The following is an 18352-nucleotide window of genomic DNA, read 5'->3' as shown; positions in this document are numbered from 1 at the left end:
AGAAAAATGCTTAAGGACTGAGCCACCCACGTGCCCCTAGCCTTCTTATTTGTAATTTCTTTCTCCCATCATGAGAAACTTGGCTTTCATTATCTACGCTATATTTACTTATTTGTGCAATCCTAGAATATCCATAAGAGTTTCAGAATTACTAACCTATAACCCTGTAAGAAGAAGAAACAAGTTTACTAAATAAGTATAGTGCGTGTATACTGTTCTAGTTTTCTGTGTTTAGCTTTTCAGCATACAGTCAAAATACTGATTTCCAAAATTCAGATTTTTTTTTCTCCTCTATCTTCAGCGTAGTTATATTACTCATTTGTAATACAGTTAGATTCATTTGTTAATCTGTATTCCATTTTTGTTCTCCTTATATTCTGGTTGTTTTTGTTTTTAATGTAGGTGCAGTAAAATTCATACTTTCTTAGTGTATAGTTCTGTGCATTTTCACAAATGCACAGTCATGATACAGAATAGTTCCATTACCCCAGAATTCTCTGGTGCTACTTCTTGAGTCATTCCTTCCCCCCAGTTTCCTACCCCTGTCAATCACTGATATATTTCCAAGCTCTTTCCACCTAGAAGGCCTAAAAGTAGTAATGCCCTAAAATAGCAATGAGTACATCTAGCACCCTTATACTGATTTCTAAATACCATCCTCCAATGAAAGGAATCAGGGATCCCCAGAGCAGTGACTGATTCCAGGACTGGGGAATGGAAAATACTGGATGAGCCTAGTGAATATTCAGTGTCAAAAAGTAAGAAAGTGCTCAGAAAGAAGGGCATCATATATTAAAGACACAGGAGCCAGCCTAAAAGAGCTCCCAGTGGCTAAAGCTGAAGCAGTTCGAGCAACATAATAACTAACAGTACTGGCACATATTCTGTAGAGTAAAATAAATATCCATGATTATAAAGAACTAAGTGAATAAAAATAAGAGCAGCAGGATAGCTTTTTTTTTTTTTTTAAGATTTTATTTATTTATTTGACAGAGAGAGAGTGAGAGAGGGAATACAAGCAGGGGGAGTGGGAGAGGGAGAAGTAGGCTTCCCAAGGAGCCTGATTCCCAGGATACTGGGATTATGACCTGAGCCGAAGGCAGACATTTAATGACTGAGCCACCCAGGTGCCCCAGGATAGCTCTTTCATACAGAAACCTCCAATTAATAAATGTAGGAGAATGAAGTAGAAAAATTTTTGGTTGAAAGCTTAAGGTGAAACCAGGATGTTTGCATAATCTCAAAGTATCTCTGCCAAGAATTTAATAATTAAAAGGAAAAAATAATCTTACAGTAGAGAAACCCAGCAGGCACCACCTTAACCAAGTGCTCAAGATTAACATCACTAGTAATAAGACATAACATCATGTACCCTCTGCTGTGATACACTGAAAACAGTATATCACTTCTGTAGTATTCTTGTCATAAATGTATAACTACAATCTAACCATAGGAATACATCAGAAATATCCAAACTGAGAAATAATCCACCTAATAGTTGACTAATACTCTTCAAAAATGCCAATGTCATGAAAAATGGGGAAAGGCTAGGGAACTGTCATAGACTGGAGAAGACTAAAATGACAGCCAAATGCAGTTTGGGATCCTGGATTAGATCCTGGAAGAGAAAAAGGACATAAGGGGGGAAACTGGTGAAATCAGTCTATAGTTCAGTTAATAGTATTGTACCGATATTCATGTCTTAGTTTGGTTACATATAATGTTAGCATTAGGGGAAGCTGTGAATATGGGAACTCTCTGTACTGTTTTTACAACATTTTTGTGATACTAATTATTTAAAAATGAAGCATAAACTCTATCTAGTGTGTGTGTTTCAACCAGGTCCTACAAAGGAGATGTATAGGGACCGTTTTTGATAGGCATAGATAGCATATCATGCTTGCTTTATTGTAATTCATCCTCCCTATAGGTAGTATGGTAATCTTAGAATAAAATCCAAATCCCTTGGGCTGCCTGTGTGGCTCAGCTATTGAAGCGTCTGCCTTCAGCTCAGAGCATGATCTCAGGGTTCTGGGATGGAGCCCTGCATCAGGCTCTCTGCTCAGACGGGGGCCTGCTTCTCTCTCTCCCTTTGCCTCTTCCCCTCCTTGTGCTCGCTCGCTCGCTCTCTCTCACAGTCTCTCAAATAAATAAAATCTTAAAAAAAAAAAAAAAAAAGCACCCAACTCCAAATCCCTTGCCCTGGTTGGCAGAGCCTACTTGATTTGATAGTGATATCTTCTACCATCCTCCTTGCTTCCTGCTGTGGAGCTTTTTCTACCTATTCCCTTCACCTGATAGCTTTCCTCTGACACCTGCCCCAGAAAAATTTCCACAGGCCAACCTCCATCTTATCATTTGCATCTTAGTTCAAATGTTGCTTCCTCCAAGAAGCCTCCCAGGTCACTTGTATAAAGCAGCCACCTAGGCACTCTCATTCACACCCCTATTTTAATCCTCTCCATAGCAGTTAGTTATTTGTTCTTCTCACACTGTTTGTAAACTTCATGAGAGAGGCAATCTATCTGTGAAAACTGCTGAATTGCTAGTAAGTGCTAATGGAGTCCAACACATAATTGGTGCTCAATTAATTGTTAAATGAAGGATTTGCCTATTTTAAACTCTGTGAGTATGCATGAGGGTGTGTTTGGCTGGGGTGGGGGGTGCTTATCTAACATTTTTGCATATATTTTTATACCTTTACCTGATTCAACTGGCCAGACAGCTATTCAGTTATTTTGGTTACAGTTTCAAAGCCTTAAAAAGGTAGTGATTGCTAAGATACTTTTTCCTAATTGATTAAAATTTTAGAATATAGAAGGAACTTAAGAAGTCCTATTGCATAGCTGCTTTTTACAGATAGGGAAGCTCAGGCCCAGGCTGGTTAAGTCTAAGACCATATCACTAATCCTTTTTTCAAGATTTTATTTATTTATTTATTTGACAGAGATAGCACAAGCAGGGGGAGCTGCAGGCAGAGGGAAAAGCTGATTCCCACGCAAGGAGCCCCATGTGAGGCTCAATCCCAGGACCTTGGGATCATGACCTGAGCCAAAGACAGACGCTTAACCAACCGAACCACCCTGGCATCCCGACCATATTGCCAATCAATAGCAAAAATGGAACTAGAACTAAGGTTTCTTGACCATAGGTCAGGTCTCTTTCTAACTAGATACAAGCTGTCAGCCTTTGTCAACATTGCAGGGAAAATACCAGCTGTGACTAGACACAGATGTGCAGGTAAGTCTGCACATCAGTTTAAATATAATTTAGTATAACCTGGACTAAATCTGTATTTGTTCAGGATACTCAATTGCAAAATTGATGTCATGTGACTTAACACATAAGGGTTACTTTGGCTTTCAATTTTCGTCTTCTAAAAAATCTGAAGAAGACTCCCGAGTATCCTAAAGTGATGTTTTGACCAAATGATAGATGCTTTTAATAAAACTTGATTGGTTGGCAAGATGCCTGGCTGGTTCAGTAGAGCATTCAACTCTTGATCTCGGGTCATGAGTTCAAGCCCCACATTGGGCATCGAGTTTACTTCAAAAAGAGAAAATTTGAGGGGCACCTGAGTGGGTGGATTAAGCCTCTGCCTTCAGCTCAGGTCATGATCCCAGGGTCATAGGATCAAGCCCCTCATCGGGCTCTCTGCTCAGCAGAGCCTGCTTCCTCCTCTCTCTCTGCCTGCCTCTCTGCCTATTTGTGATCTCTGTCTGTCAAATATATAAATAAAATCTTTAAAAAAAAAAAAAAGAAAGAAAGAAAGAAAGAACGAAAAAATTTGAAGCATGTGGGTGGCTCAGTCATTAAGCATCAGCCTTTAGCTTAGGCCCTGGTGGGATCGAGCCCCGCATGGGGCTCCCTGCTCAGTGGCAAGCCTGCTTCTCCCTCTCCTACTCCCCTTGCTTGTGCTCTCTCTCTCTTGCTGTCTCTATCAAATAAATAAAAAAAATCTTAAAATTTTGACTGATTGATTGCTTTTTAAAAAGTGTTTCATAAGGTAGAAAGGAGTTGTGAAGAAAAGACTTCTCAGGGTTTTCCCTAACATTTTATCATAAAAAATTTTAACCATACAACAAACTCAAAAGATGAACACATTCTTATACCCATCACATAGATTCTGCCATCTGTCTCTGGATTTTTTTTTTTTTTTTTAAGATTTATTTATGTGGGGCGCCTGGGTGGCTCAGTGGGTTAGGCCGCTGCCTTCAGCTCGGGTCGTGATCTCAGGGTCCTGGGATCGAGTCCCGCGTTGGGCTCTCTGCTCAGCAGGGAGCCTGCTTCCTCCTCTCTCTCTGCCTTCCTCTCTGCCTACTTGTGATCTCTCTCTGTCGAATAAATAAATAAAATCTTTAAAAAAAAATTTATTTATGTGACAGAGAGAGCAAGCACACGTGTGAGCAGAGGAGCAGCAGAGGGAGACGAAGGCAAGCAGACTCCCCACTGAGCAGGGAGTCCCATGTAGGTCTTGATACCAGAACCCTGAGATCATGATCAGAGCTGAAATCAAGAGGCAGATGCTAAACTGACTGAGCCACCCACACTCACCTTTTTTAAAAAACTAATATAAAAACAAAGTAAACCTTGCCATTTGCAACAATAAGGATGGAGCTAGAGAGTCTAATGCTAAGCAAAACAGGGGAAGATAGATACCATAGGATTTCACTTCCATGTTGAATTTAAGAAACTAAACAAATGAACAAAGGGGGGAAAAAGAGACAAGCCAAAAAAACTAGACTCAACTGTGGAGAACAAACAAATGGTTACCAGAGGGGAGGTGGGTGAGAGGATGGGTGAAATAGGTAAAGGAGGTTAAGAGGACACTGATCGTGATGAGCACTGAGAAATAGAATTGCTGAATCTCACTATATTGTACACCTGAAGTTAATACAATACTGTATGTGAATACTGGCATTAAAATTTTCTAAATTATTTAAGAAAAAATACCTATGTAATAATTTTATATATGTTTTATATATATATAAAACATAAAACTTACCATTAAGTGTATTCACATTGTTGTGGAACCCATCACCACTGTCAATCTCCAGAACTCTTTTGTCATCCCAAACTGAAACTCTTTACCCATTGAACAGTAAATAATTCCCCATTCTCCCTCCTCCCCCAGCCCCTGGTACCCACTATTTAATTTTCTGCCTCTCTGAATTTGACTGTTCTAGGTACCTCATTTAAGAAGAACCATGCTTTTTGCATCTGGTTTGTTTCACGTAGTCTTTTTTTTTTTTTTTTAAGATTTTATTTATTTATTTGACAGAGAGAGATCACAAGTAGGCAGAGAGGCAGGCAGAGAGAGAGAGAAGGATACAGGCTCCCTGCTGAGCAGAGATCCCGATGCGGGACTCGATTCCAGGACCCTGAGATCATGACCTGAGCCGAAGGCAGCGGCTTAACCCACTGAGCCACCAGGCGCCCTGTTTCATGTAGTCTTAACAGCTTTTGAAATGTTCATTATCAGATGTTTATAATGTTTACCCGTGTGTAGCATGTGTCAGAATTTCCTTCCTTTTCTAGGTAAGAATTCCATCTTACATATACACATTTTGTTTATTCATTTATCTATCGGTAGACATTTGGGTTGTTTCCATCCTTTGGCTCTTGTGAATACTATCAATGTGGGTATACATGTATATGTTCACGCCCTGCTTTGAGTTCTTTTGGGCAAGTACCCAGAAATGGAATTACTTGATCATATGGTAATTCCATGTTTAATTTCTTGAAAAACCACCATATTTTTTCCACAGTGGCTGTACCATTTTATATTCCTACCAGCAACGCACGAGGATTCCAGTTTCTCTACCTCCTCACCCGCACTTATTATTTTCTGGTTTTTTGACAGTAGCCATTCTGATGGGTATGACTTCCCAGTTTATTTTGACATAAGACCAGCACTCTTTTCGAGGTCTTCACAGTCCACATGAGGTTTATGAGCTCAGAAAGCAAATAATTAGTAAACCAAAATGTAGTCACACTCTAAGATACTGAATCCTACTAACCAAGACATTTACTTCAAAGACCTAAGTGAGCTGTACAAATAATGGGCTGGAGTTCAGTCGTTGTCAGCTCTGGTCACATCAAGGACCAGGTGAGGAGAGGATCACAGGAAGCCAGTCAAACCAAAACATTATTTCCCTAACCAGATAAATTGATACTCTTTCACCAATATGGATATTCTCCCGCCTGGAAGCTAGGTAAAGATCAGAAGACTGCTTGCTGTCTTCCGAAGCAGAGAGTTATCCTCATGTTCCTGGCACTGCCATCATCTCAGGAAGCCCTGAAGAAAACACTGCCCGTGGTTGTCTCTCCCTTTTCTCTGCTTCCATTCTGCCCCTTTATGCTGACATTTTTTTTTTAAGATTTTATTTATTTATTTGACAGAGACACAGGGAGAGAGGGAACACAAGCAGGGGGAGAGGCAGAGGGAGAAGCAGGCTTCCTGCCAAGCAGGGAGCCCAATCCGGGGCTCGATCCCAGGACCCTGGGATCATGACCCAAGCTGAAGGCAGACACTCAATGACTGAGCCACCCAGGGCCCCTTCAGTTGACATTTTATACATTATTGTTCTTAATCAAGATATATTTACTTCAAAGTTTTACTCCAGTGGACAGGATTATTTTTACTCTCAGTGGACAGGTTCCCTGTTTTCAGGTTCTTTAAAAGTGCTTCATTTTAGTCCTTGATCATTATCTACATAGTTGATATAGATGCTTTTGCTTAAAGAAAAACACCCAAGTAATATTCTAAACCTTGATTTCTAGGGGTACCTGGGTGGTTCATTCAGTTAATAAGGCCCTTCCTTTGGCTCAGGTCATGATCCCAGAGTTCTGGGACTGAGCCCCACGTCAGGGTCCCTGCTCAGCAGCGAGCCTGCTTTTTCCTATTCTCTCACTATCCCTGTCGCTGTCTCTGTCACTATTTCTGTCTCTATCAAATAAATAAAATCTTTTTTAAAAAATTAAAATAAATAAAAATAAACCTTGACTTTTTTCAGTCTAGACAGAGAAAAAGAAAGATCATGTAAGAAAAAACTTATTTTCTAAGATCAGTATACCTTTCTGAGCCCCCTGTCTCTGTAGGGCACATGACTCTGTTAGTACCTCCTATCTTTCCAGGTTTATCTCTTGAGGCAAAAAGACATGGGCACTTTGAGTCCTCATAATTGTCAAGAGTCTTGACACCAGATTGCTTAGCTTTGAGTCCAGGACAGATATATCTAAAAGCTTTCCTCTTTGTCTTAGTATTGTAGACAACTCCCAAGACCTTGTAGAAGCCAAGTGTCACCAGACTGTCAGTTGTAGAATGATTTTTTTGTTCCATAGAGAAGGGCTGGGGGCAGTAAATAATGTACAAATTATCTACATTTAAAAGAGCTTATCATGGTGTTACCAGTATTACCAGTTTCTTTCCAGAGTAGCCATGTACATGTCATCTGACTATTCAAACAGACTTTTTACCAGTAATGTCTACTTACGTGCTTATGAGCATCTGGCTTTATTCTACATTAAAATTAAGTAGTTATGATTGATTTTATTACCCTAGGAAGAAATATTTTGAGGAATTTTTATGGCTGTACAGAATATGAACTTAAATCAGCTACCCCTTAATTTCTCTAATAAATAATACCAGGTTTGAATGAATGAATAAAACTGGGTTTTGTTAATGATACATATTGTGAGGTAAGCACTGGTTTTGGATTCAGGAAATGTGGATTCAAATTTAGAGGTACTGCCATTCCTAAAAATCATTTGATTTTAGGGAACACAAGCCCATTCAAACCAACTTCAGTAAAAAGGGATGGATTTGTTAGAGATAAAGGTGAGGGTATCTTTCAGAATCCAAGAACAGAAACAACTGCTAACAGTCTTGTCACAGATTACTCTCACTCTCTCACTGGAAGCATATCATTGCTGTTTCTCCTTTCACATCTGCTCTTCTTCCCCTACCCTTCCCTTGCCTCCCTTCCCCTTTCTTTCTGTTTCATTGTGTACATGCTTGCCTGCCCAAGCTCTGGCTTTAACATTGTTTCTTAATTTTAGCATTCAAAAAAAACTAACACGATTTTCTTCTAGTATACTAATTCCTAATTTCTGAGAGAAAATCTAGTGAGCTCAGTTTAGATCAGACACATTCCTATTTGGTCCATTGTAGCTGAAGGATTGGGATTATGGGGCCATAGGTCATGGTGGTAAGTAGAGTTGTGTGTTCTGGGTTTGTGGAAGGGGAGATTCTCTAAAAGTGTGAGTGTGCGGAAAAAGTAATTGGTAGAATATGGATGATATCTCTAGAATAATATTATCTCTGTGACCTTAAATGGATCACTTAGTCTCAGTTACTCTGTTTTCTCATTCTTACAGTGAAATAATGATGATATGGGGCGCCTGGGTGGCTCAGTTGGTTAGGCGACTGCCTTTGGCTCAGGTCATTATCTCAGGGTCCTGGGATCAACCCCTGCATCGGGCTCCCTGCCCGGTGGGTAGCCTGCTTCTCCCTCTCCTCCTGCTTATGTTCCCTCTCCTGCTGTCTCTGTCTCTGTCAAATAAATAAAATATTTAAAGAAAAAAAAACTTAATTAGAAAGTTTTGTAGAAGCATTAGAAATAAATCAGGTAAATAAGTTATTTAAGCCATGCCATATATGCTTTTCTGTGAATTAACAGGTTCTGTTTTGGAAGTAATACTTATGTAATATTATGCTGAATTCCATTCTAGTTATCTATAATAAATTATTCCAGTTAAAAGCAGATTTAAATGGTACAGCTACACAGAAGATTTTAGATAGATTTGGATTACAGTTAAATAACATATAAAAATTGTTTTAAAGCATAAAGTTAGATAGAGATTTACAAAGCAACAGAGTTTTTGTTGTGGTTGTTGTTGTTAAGATTTTATTTATTTGACAGAGAGAGACCACAAGTAGTTAGAGACGCAGGCAGAGAGAGAGAGGAGGCAGCAGGCTCCCTGCCAAGCAGAGAGCCCAATGCGGGGATCAATCCCAGGACCCTGAGATCATGACCTGAGCCGAAGGCAGTGGCTTAACCCACTGAGCCACCCAGGCGCCCAGCAACAGAGATTTTGAGCTCCTGTTATGTGCTAGCCCCTATAGGGTACCAAGAAGGCTGCCAGGCTGATGAGGAATAGTGGGCTCCTTTTCCCAGATAGCTTTTACAGCTGAGAAAAATGTATACCAAGAGAGAATGACAAAAGTAATAAGCAGTACAAGGCAAATTCAGATTAGACTATAGGATTTTGTAAATTGAAGAGGTCATGGGAGGCTGTCGTGGTCATGGAAAGGTATCTAGAAGAAGCTGAGATCTCAGACACAAATAGAATTAAATAGGGAAACGAGAAGAAAGTACTTCAAGTAATGGAATGCAAAGTCTTATGAGTCAGCTGTCTAGAATGGAATTTTTTTCAATAGGAAGATAGGATGAGACTGAGGGGTAGTAAGTCTTAAATGTGAGCCTGCACAGTTCGGACTGTATCCTGTGAGTTTTTGCAAGTTCTAGAACAAAGGAATTATATTAAGGAGCCAGTATTTTTTTGTTAAGATTTTATTTATTTATTTGACAGAGATCACAAGGAGGCAGAGAGGCAGGCAGAAAGAGAGGAGGAAGCAGGCTCCCCGCAGAGCAGAGAGCCCGATGCGGGACTTGATCCCAGGACCCCAAGATCTTAACCTGAGCCGAAGGTGGACTTGAGGAAAAGAGTCAGGAGTCCTCATTTCCCAACTCCTCTCCCTCTTTCCAAAAAAAGCCTAGTGTAAATAATTCTATGGTGGGAATGCTGATTGCTACCTAAAATAGACTGCACATTATATATTCCAGTTCTTCTCATTTTCCTTAAACATAGATTGTTTTATCAAATTATAATTATTTTTCACTTTGTCATTCTTACCTACTGTGTCTCCAGATAACTTGCTTAAGGCCAACATAAAATTTATTTCAGTATGTCTTACTGTTTCGTGTTTTTTGTTTGTTTGGTTGGTTGGTTTTTTGTGTGGACTTTTTTTGTTTTTGTTCTTGGTTTTTTTTTTTTTTTTTTTTTTTTTGAGATAGAGACAGTAAGGGGAGGGGTGAGGGAGGAGGGACAGATGGGGAGAGAGAATCCTAAGCAGGCTCCACACCCAGCGTGGAGCCAACACAGGGCTCCATCTCAGGACCCTGAGATCATGACCTGAGCCGAAATCAAGAGTCAGATGCTCAATCAATTGAGCAGCCTGTGTACCTGATTTTACTTTATAGAGTAGAAAGAATACTGAGGAAAAGATTATACAACATAAGTGCTTATCAGACTTAGTGTAGATTCATTTTCAGTAAATACACTTTGAATCAACTTGGTATTCCTCAGTTATGTGAGCTCTGACTTGGCACTGCACTCACAGGGTACCTTATAAATACTGCTGAACTCTAAGTGGTAAATGCCTGAGCATTTTCCCTCTGTTACTTTTACTCAGCTGTGTCATCATTGGAGAAATGACAGCAGGGTAGAGGAAGAGCCAGTGCCGCTTCATAGGCTCATGCTAGGGGCGCCAGATTGGGTTGTCAAGTGTCCCCCCACTACCAGCACCATCCGTAAGAACCGCTTGCCTGGCAACAGCTTTTGCCATTCGTGACCTTGTATACTGGTATGAGCCCTTAAAGATAAATCAGTGTATCATAAATCTGAGAAATTAGTTGAGGTAGGATAAGCCCTACAAAAATAGCCACAGAATTTTCTTTTAATACCTCATTCTGACTTGTTTTTAGGCTACCTCATCAATGTGTCTGTGTAATGTGATATAATGCTTTGCATCTTGTTATTAAGAGTCTTTGATCACATATAAGCACTGAGGCTTGAAGGTCTAAACCTTCAGATCCAGGGATTAAGAGAGGAGGGGAAGGAGAAAGGGAGAAAAGGAAAGGATAAAAGAGGGGCATCTAACTGACTTGGTTGGTGAGGCGTGTGACTCTTCATCTCAGGGTTATGAGTTTGAGTCCCATGTTGGGTGTAGAGACTACTTAAAAATTAAATATTTTTAAAAAGAGAATATGTGTATATTTTATGGGGAGGATATTCCTTATTCTTAATTCTTAGAATCAATAGAGAAAAGGGTTTGTTGTAATACTTAATTACAACTAGGATGAGTCATTCTGGATGTTAAAAAAAAAAAATCAGAGGAAGGGATGGTGGGTCACAATCACAAAAAGACTTTCTTGACCCATTATAGTTGCTTTAAAATTACCCTGCCCCTTAGGCTAGCCTTTCCTGCCCAATTCTTCTTACCTTTTAGGAGGAAAATCATTGAGGAAGATAAACTCAGGGGAGCCTATGTGGATCAATTGGTTAAGTGTCTGCCTTTGGCTTAGGTCATGATCCCCAGGTCCTGTGGTTGAACCGCTTGTCAGGCTCTCTGCTCCATGGAGAGTGTGCTTCTCCCTCCCTCTGCCTGCCTCTCCCCCTGCTTATGCTTGATTGCTCACTCTCTTTCAGGTAAATAAATAAAACTCCTTTATTTTAAGATTTTACTTATTTGAGAGAGAGTGGCAGAGAGAGCACAAGAAGGGTGGGCAGAGGGAGAGGGAGAAGCAGGCTCCCCACTGAGCAGAGAGCCTGACATGGGGTTCAATCCTAGGACCCTGGGATCATGACCCAAACCAGAGGCAGCCACTTAACCAACTGAGCTGCCCAGGTACCCCAATAAGTAAAATCTTTAGGAAAAAAAAAAAATAAGATAAACTGAGTCTTTCTGGGTATAGCATTGATTTTTACACAGAATATTAATCTATACATACATGTAACATTCAGTTGGGGTTTGACCAATTTATTTTGTGGCCGCACAATTTTCAAAGTCTTTTAAAAGCTTAAGAATTTTGAATTTATAAGTTAAAAAAAAAAAAAGGTGTCTTAAAGTGCCATGGAAAGTAGATTTCATATTTTCCATATGTTGTCCAGAAACTACTTGAAAAACAATTCAGTGGATTAAAGTTGTGACAGATAGTCAAACTAGACCAATTAATTTGAATAAAAACTTCAATATTCAACATGGATTATTACTTTTATTTTCTTGATGGTCAAGAATAACCAGGTTACAGGTAACCATGAGGGTGAAACAAGAACATAATAAAATCTGAAAGAAGAAAGGAGTGTTAAATGCTTTATCTGAGGGCATTGCCCATATGCATGTGTTGTAGTGGTGATTCTGATGTGGGGCTGAATTCAATATTCAGATGGAATCTTTGAGCAGTTTAATCAACTTAAAGTGTGTATCACCCGTTCACACTTTTGCTAAGTATGAAAGAAATATTCTGTGCAAAGGTGCTGTAATGCGTTAGTTCTTTTCCAGCTCAAGGTTATTCTTAGGATCTATATCTTTACTGTTGCTCCTGTTCTGTAGGCATATTCAGAACATGAGTGAGATCAAGACAGACGTCGGACGAGCTCGGGCATGGATAAGACTATCTCTAGAAAAGAAGCTCTTGTCCCAGCATCTGAAGCAGTTGCTCTCCAACCAGCCACTCACCAAGTAAGAGACAGCCTCTTAGAGATTTCTGCTTCTGGGACCTGTGTCTGCAAAACAGAGTGCATAAGCTGGCAGACTGACTTCTTCAGCACAAATTGCTGATTCCTGTGCATGCGTGTTCTTCCTTTCTAACAGGCATGTGCTTTGGAAACTCCATGGTTTGACATAGTATTTGATTTTACCTGGGAGGACACACACCAGGCTTGACAGCCAAAGGCCAGATTGCTCTGTTCTCAACCAGAAAAAAACCTAACTAGTTCTCACAGGCTGACAGTAACATCCAAAAGATAGGTTGAATTTATGTAAACCTTATATTGTAAAGATCACAACAAAACCTGAAGTAGCAAAAAAAAAAAGTCCACATTAAGAGGTTTCTTCTGAGAGTCTTGGCGAATGCTTACATTCAATCGTTTAGAGCCAGGAAAGCAATCAGTTGCATGTTACTTAATTGTTAACTGTTTACATAGGTCTCCCTTTACTCCCTCAGGAAACCCTCTTAGTTAAAATGCATCATCTGCATAATATATATGTTAGAGCTAATTTGAAGCCTGAGGACTTAGGTCTCTAGAGCAAAGCTACACAAAAAACTCAACAAAGTTCTCAGACTTGACCTTGCATTGAAATCTCATCATGGTAACAATTCTTTTTATAGTTTTGTATTTGTACACATCATCACTGGGCTGCTTACTCCCCCCGCCCCCCGGAGCATTTTAAGATGAGTAGGTTTGATAAAGAATACAAAGTTAGATACAGGCTGTGAACCTAGTCTTGTTCTCTGAAACTAGTTACTCCCCTTACCCATCCCTGCCCATTATAAATCATTCATGTCTACTATGTCCAAAGTACATAAAGTGCTATGTAAAGGTTGTGTGCCTTGGGGTGACTGGCTGGCTTAGTAAGTAGAGCCATGCAACTCTTGATATCAGGGTCATGGGTTCAAGCCCCACATGTGGTGCAGAGTTTTATAAATACATACTTATATATAGTTGCACACCTGGGTGTTAGTAGAGCATGAAACTCTTGATCTTGGGTCTTAAGTTCAATCCCCATGTTGAGTGTACAGCTACTTGAAAAAGAAGAAAATCCCACTACATAACGGTAAATACCAAGTATTTTGCATGTTTTCTTCTGTACTTTCTTCTATGCATGCTCTCTTAGTTAAGATTATACTGTATTCACAATTCAGTGTCTTTTATTTTTAAGATTTTATTTATTTATTTGACAGAAGGAGAAAGATCACAAGTAGGCAGAGGGTGGGGGGAAGCAGGCTCCCCACTAAGCAGAGAGGCTCGATACGGTGCTTGATCCCAGGACCCTGAGATCATGACCTGGGCCGGAGGCAGAGGCTTAACCCACTGAGCCACCCAGGCGCCCCTTCAGTATCATTTTTTTAAGATTTTATTTTTAAGTAATCTCTGCACCCAACCTAGGGCTCAGACTCACAACCCCAATAGTCAAGAGTTACATGGTCTTCTGACTGAGCCAGCCAGGAGCCCCGGTATCATCCTTTTTTTAGCTTGGTGTGTTATAAACATTTCACTGTAAGAGTTTAAGCTCAGAAGACTGAATGCCTTTGTTCATATACTGCCTTTACTATTTACTATTTGAATGACTTTGGACATGATATTTTTTTGTATGTCTGTTTTCCTAATTTATAAAATGAGAATGCCAGTAGACTTACTTCAAAGGGTAATCATGAGGATTCATATATTAATATAATACACTTGGAAAAGTGCTTTAATGTATGTGCTTAAAATTACTTATTTTTAGTAGTAGTTTTGTTTTTGTTGTTAAAACACTTTAGGGGCACCTGGGTGGTTCATGGGTTTAAGCAGCTGCCTTCAGCTAAGGTCATGATCCCACGGTCCTGGATTGAGTCCCATATGGAGCTCCCTGCTCAGCAGAGAACTTTATTCTCCCTCTCGCTCTGCCTGCCACTCTGCCTACTTGTGCACTCTCACTCTCTCTCTGTCAAATAAATAAGTAAAATCTTTAAAAAAAAAATTTATAAACTTTATCTTCAATGCTCAGACAATATTCCAGTGTATGCATATACCATGATACATTTTTCCTTTTACAAATAACATTTTAGTGGACATCTGTGAGTAAGCCTTGCCTGTAATTCATATTATACTCTTAGGACTGAGTCCCAAAAGTAAAACAAATGCATTTGACTTTGACTAAATGAATGTGTTTATTTTTAGTACAAGACATAATGAAAAGCATGAAAAATAAACTGTTATTTTGTGCTTGTCTTACCCATTCCTAGGAAGCTTTATAAGCGTTATGCTTTTCTACGCTGTGAAGAAGAAAGAGAGCAGTTTCTTTACCATCTTCTTTCCCTCAATGCAGTTGACTACTTCTGCTTCACCAGTGTGTTCACCACTATCAGTAAGTCTGGAGAATTGGCTAATAAGTGAAGAGTTGCTCAGGCGACTAATGGAATAAGAGTTTATATTTTTACAAGTGACATATATGACAGTACAGTGAAATGGACTGTTTGTGAGGCAGGCCCCAGACCTCTATTTAGGAATGAAGCTTGTGCCCCAGCAGCTGGGACTGCTTTGGGAAGGCAGTCCTCAGCTGCCAGCCTCTGTGGGGAGTGCCTCACCAGAACAAACTACCTTCCCCTTCCCAACCCTCCCAAGATGATCCCTCCTTAGCAGGGCCAGCCAGCATCCTAGGACTATCATAGGGCTGTTCTAGAACTTAACTGTGGCATCAGCTGAGGACTTCATTGCACTGTATCACAGTTCAGCTTCTCTCAGCCACATGGTGATCCCAGGAGCAACATGTTGCATGCTGACTTCTGACTTCATCTGCTTTCCAGGAACCCCAGTCTACAGTAGGAAATGGGCTGGAGGTTAAAAAGGAATGTTTGATTAGGGGCCCCTGACTGGCTCAGTCTGTGGAGCATGCAATTCTTGATCTCAGGGTCATGAGTTCAAGCCCCATGTTGAGCCTAAAGCTTACTTCAAAAAAAAAAGTTTTATTAAACAAATCATCCAGTATCTTACATAAAACACATAAAATTTTAAAAATCAGCATACCATAATAAATGTATGGAACTGTGAACATCATTAAACTTTGATGATTCAAAAAGACTTTAAGACCTTACGGAATAATGTAGGATTGTAGAAGGAGGAAATGCTGATTGGAGTTGTGTTTTTGATGGAAAGTCAAATTATCGCATTTATTCACTAGTACTAATTCTTAGGTGCAGTGGCTCCCCTTACCCACTTTGGAGAATTTTTACTTGTATCAGAAATTGTGTTTAGCTGCAAGAATCAGAAACTTGGAAAACAGTGCTTTAAACAAATAGGTGGTTTCATATTTCTTATATAATAAGAAGTTTAAAAATAGCCTATGGTATGTTCAGGGACCCAGAGTCTTTGTCCTTCTCTTCTAGACAGTCCTCAGTGTGTGCTAATCATCTCATGGTCATAAGATGGCTGTTCTCATTCCACCTTCTAGCAGGGAAGAAGGAAGGAGTGCCAAGGAGTAAGGGGCAGAACCTGTGCTAGAAAAACGGGATTTTCTAAGAAATCCCAATAAATACAACATGTCACTGGCTAAAAATTAGTAGGTTTTGGCTTTCTAGTCTCTGATGGAAGCAGACAAGGAAACATTGAGCTGAACTGGGTATTAGGCCAACCAGTAGTATCTGCCAACTATCCATTAGTATCTAAACTATCAGTTTAAAGATTTTATTCATTTATTTAACAGAGAGAGAGAGATTATAAGAAGCCGGAGAGGCAGGCAAAGAGAGAGGGGAAAGCAGGCTTCTTGCTGAGCAGAAAGCCTGATGCGGGGCTTGATCCCAGGACCCTGAGATCATGAAAAGAGCCAAAGGCAGAGGCCCAACCCACTGAGCCACCCAAGCACCCCAAAACTATCAGTCAGTTTAGTACATTACTGCCGGTGTAAGAAGCTAAGATGTTAGGGGTGCCCAGGTGGCTTAATGGGTTAAGCGCCCAACTCGATTTCAGCTCAGGTTATGACCTCAGGGTTGTGACCTCAAGCCCTGTGTTGGGCTCCCCACCCAGTGGGGAGTCTGCTTGAGATATTCTCTCCCTCTCCCTCTGCCCTTCCCTTACCATCCCCCCGCTTTCTCTCAAATAATAAATAAATAAATCTTTTTTTTAAAAAAGAGTCTAAGATGTTATGTACAGTCTTAAAAGAAGTAGCCCAGGTAGTTAGGACTCCTCTAAGATCCTACTTGTGTCTATAGATTCCATGTAAGAACTCTGAAGAATTGAGATCTTCATGAAAGAAATAATTTTAGGTTTAATAATATTACTCCTTTTTATACTTGATGTAATCACAGTTGTGCATATGGCCCTAAACCCTTTTTTTTTTTTGTAGCTTTTCTAATCCTCTCAGTGAAAGGACTGAGAGAAGCCTCTGACACCTAAAATAAAGTCTTGTACTAACCTCTTCTGCTTTCCGTTTCAAAACCCATTTGATTCTTATGATTACTAAACCATGAAAGTATGGCTTTTTCTCTGACATTTTCCTTTCCTTCAGCCAAAATGAAAAGACCAAAAGGGAGGTTATTCACCTAACATAAAGAAAGTCATTTATGTAAAATTAGGGAAATGAACCGTTAATCCCATTCAGTTTCCTTATCTAAGAGTGCATTGAACCATGATCTCATTTTCTGAGGCTGTATCTGGGCACCTTGTCCAATAAATGTGTATCATCGTATGTGTAGATCTTTCAAGGAGGACTTCTGAGACCCTTTCTTTTGACTAAAGGAGCAGAAATTCCAAGGATACAAAAAAAAATTGATTCTACCCTGCTTTAAAAAAAAAAACAAACAAGTATGACTCTGAGGGATAAAATTACGCCAGTGTTTGAACCATCCCCATTTTTAAAAGAGAATGGAGGGAGTGCAATGTCTTTATTGTGCTACCCTGTTTGAGCAAAAGACAGTGATAGGACAGTGACATCTAGTGGTGTGCCTTCTAAAGAGCCTTTAGGGCTCTTTAGAGGAAAAGGAAAAAGTTGCACACAGATTGCTTTGTACATCTTAATTCTTCCCCAGGGCTCCTCTTGTACCTGAGTGGCCTCAATAGCTTTCCAAACTGTGGTTTATACACTTTGTTATATCCAGAATGGTACTGTTTATTACTCTTGGCTTTGCATAACGAGCTGTACAGTTGGGATGGGAATATTCTGAAACATTGCCTTGAGGAAATTAGCAATAAGGCAGTAGTGTCCAAGAAGCCATTCACCCCCTTTTACATATGAACCCACATCAGGAACCATGCTCCCTAGTATACTTGATTTTAGAACAAAATTTAAAACATGAAAGCAATGAAAATTTGTATAGGAGTCAGTTCTGGTATTAATGCCTGGGATTGCTTTTTGTGAATGTAGAGGTTACATATGTCACCATGGTGATACTCTGCATGTCATGCATACCTGGTGATAAATATGCCATGGAAACCGTCACAAGCTTGGACTTGTGATTTATAAACTGGACCTCATTTATAGACTGGAAGAGGTAATCTCATCTTCCGTGTAAGCACATCTTGAAAGATCATAACAAGCAAACTGTGCAAGCCAACAGAGTCATTAATATATATTTTCCTTATTATCAGAAGGATTTTATTGTGATTTTTAATTTCAACATTGTTCTTCCAGTGATTCCATATAGGTCTGTGATCATCCCCATCAAAAAGCTGAGCAATGCGATCATCACATCGAACCCTTGGATCTGTGTGTCAGGAGAGCTAGGAGACACGGGAGTAATGCAGATTCCCAAAAACCTCCTTGAAATGACTTTTGAGGTAGGTTCAGGTAACACCTTTCTTAGCAGAAAAT

General features: G+C 39.8%; 1 protein-coding gene across 4 annotated transcripts in view; it reads left to right on the top strand.

The window, feature by feature from the left end:
• The window catches only part of DENND5B (DENN domain containing 5B), a 214270-nt gene that overhangs the window by 177415 nt on the left and 18503 nt on the right, over nt 1-18352 (top strand). For all 4 annotated transcript variants that reach the window (XR_009356769.1, XM_059185891.1, XM_059185889.1 and 1 more), the window contains 3 exons: nt 12398-12526; nt 14793-14914; nt 18173-18318. Coding sequence is in view for 3 of the 4 variants with exons in the window: in XM_059185891.1 (XP_059041874.1) it covers nt 12398-12526; nt 14793-14914; nt 18173-18318 (397 nt within the window). In the remaining variant the exon portion in view is untranslated. The remainder of the gene's footprint in view (nt 1-12397; nt 12527-14792; nt 14915-18172; nt 18319-18352) is intronic.

Source organism: Mustela lutreola, chromosome 8 (assembly GCF_030435805.1).
Source record: "Mustela lutreola isolate mMusLut2 chromosome 8, mMusLut2.pri, whole genome shotgun sequence".
In the NCBI taxonomy this organism is placed as follows: domain Eukaryota; kingdom Metazoa; phylum Chordata; class Mammalia; order Carnivora; family Mustelidae; genus Mustela; species Mustela lutreola.
The sequence above is the reverse complement of the archived record's forward strand: the minus strand, read 5'-3'. Positions and strand labels throughout refer to the sequence as shown.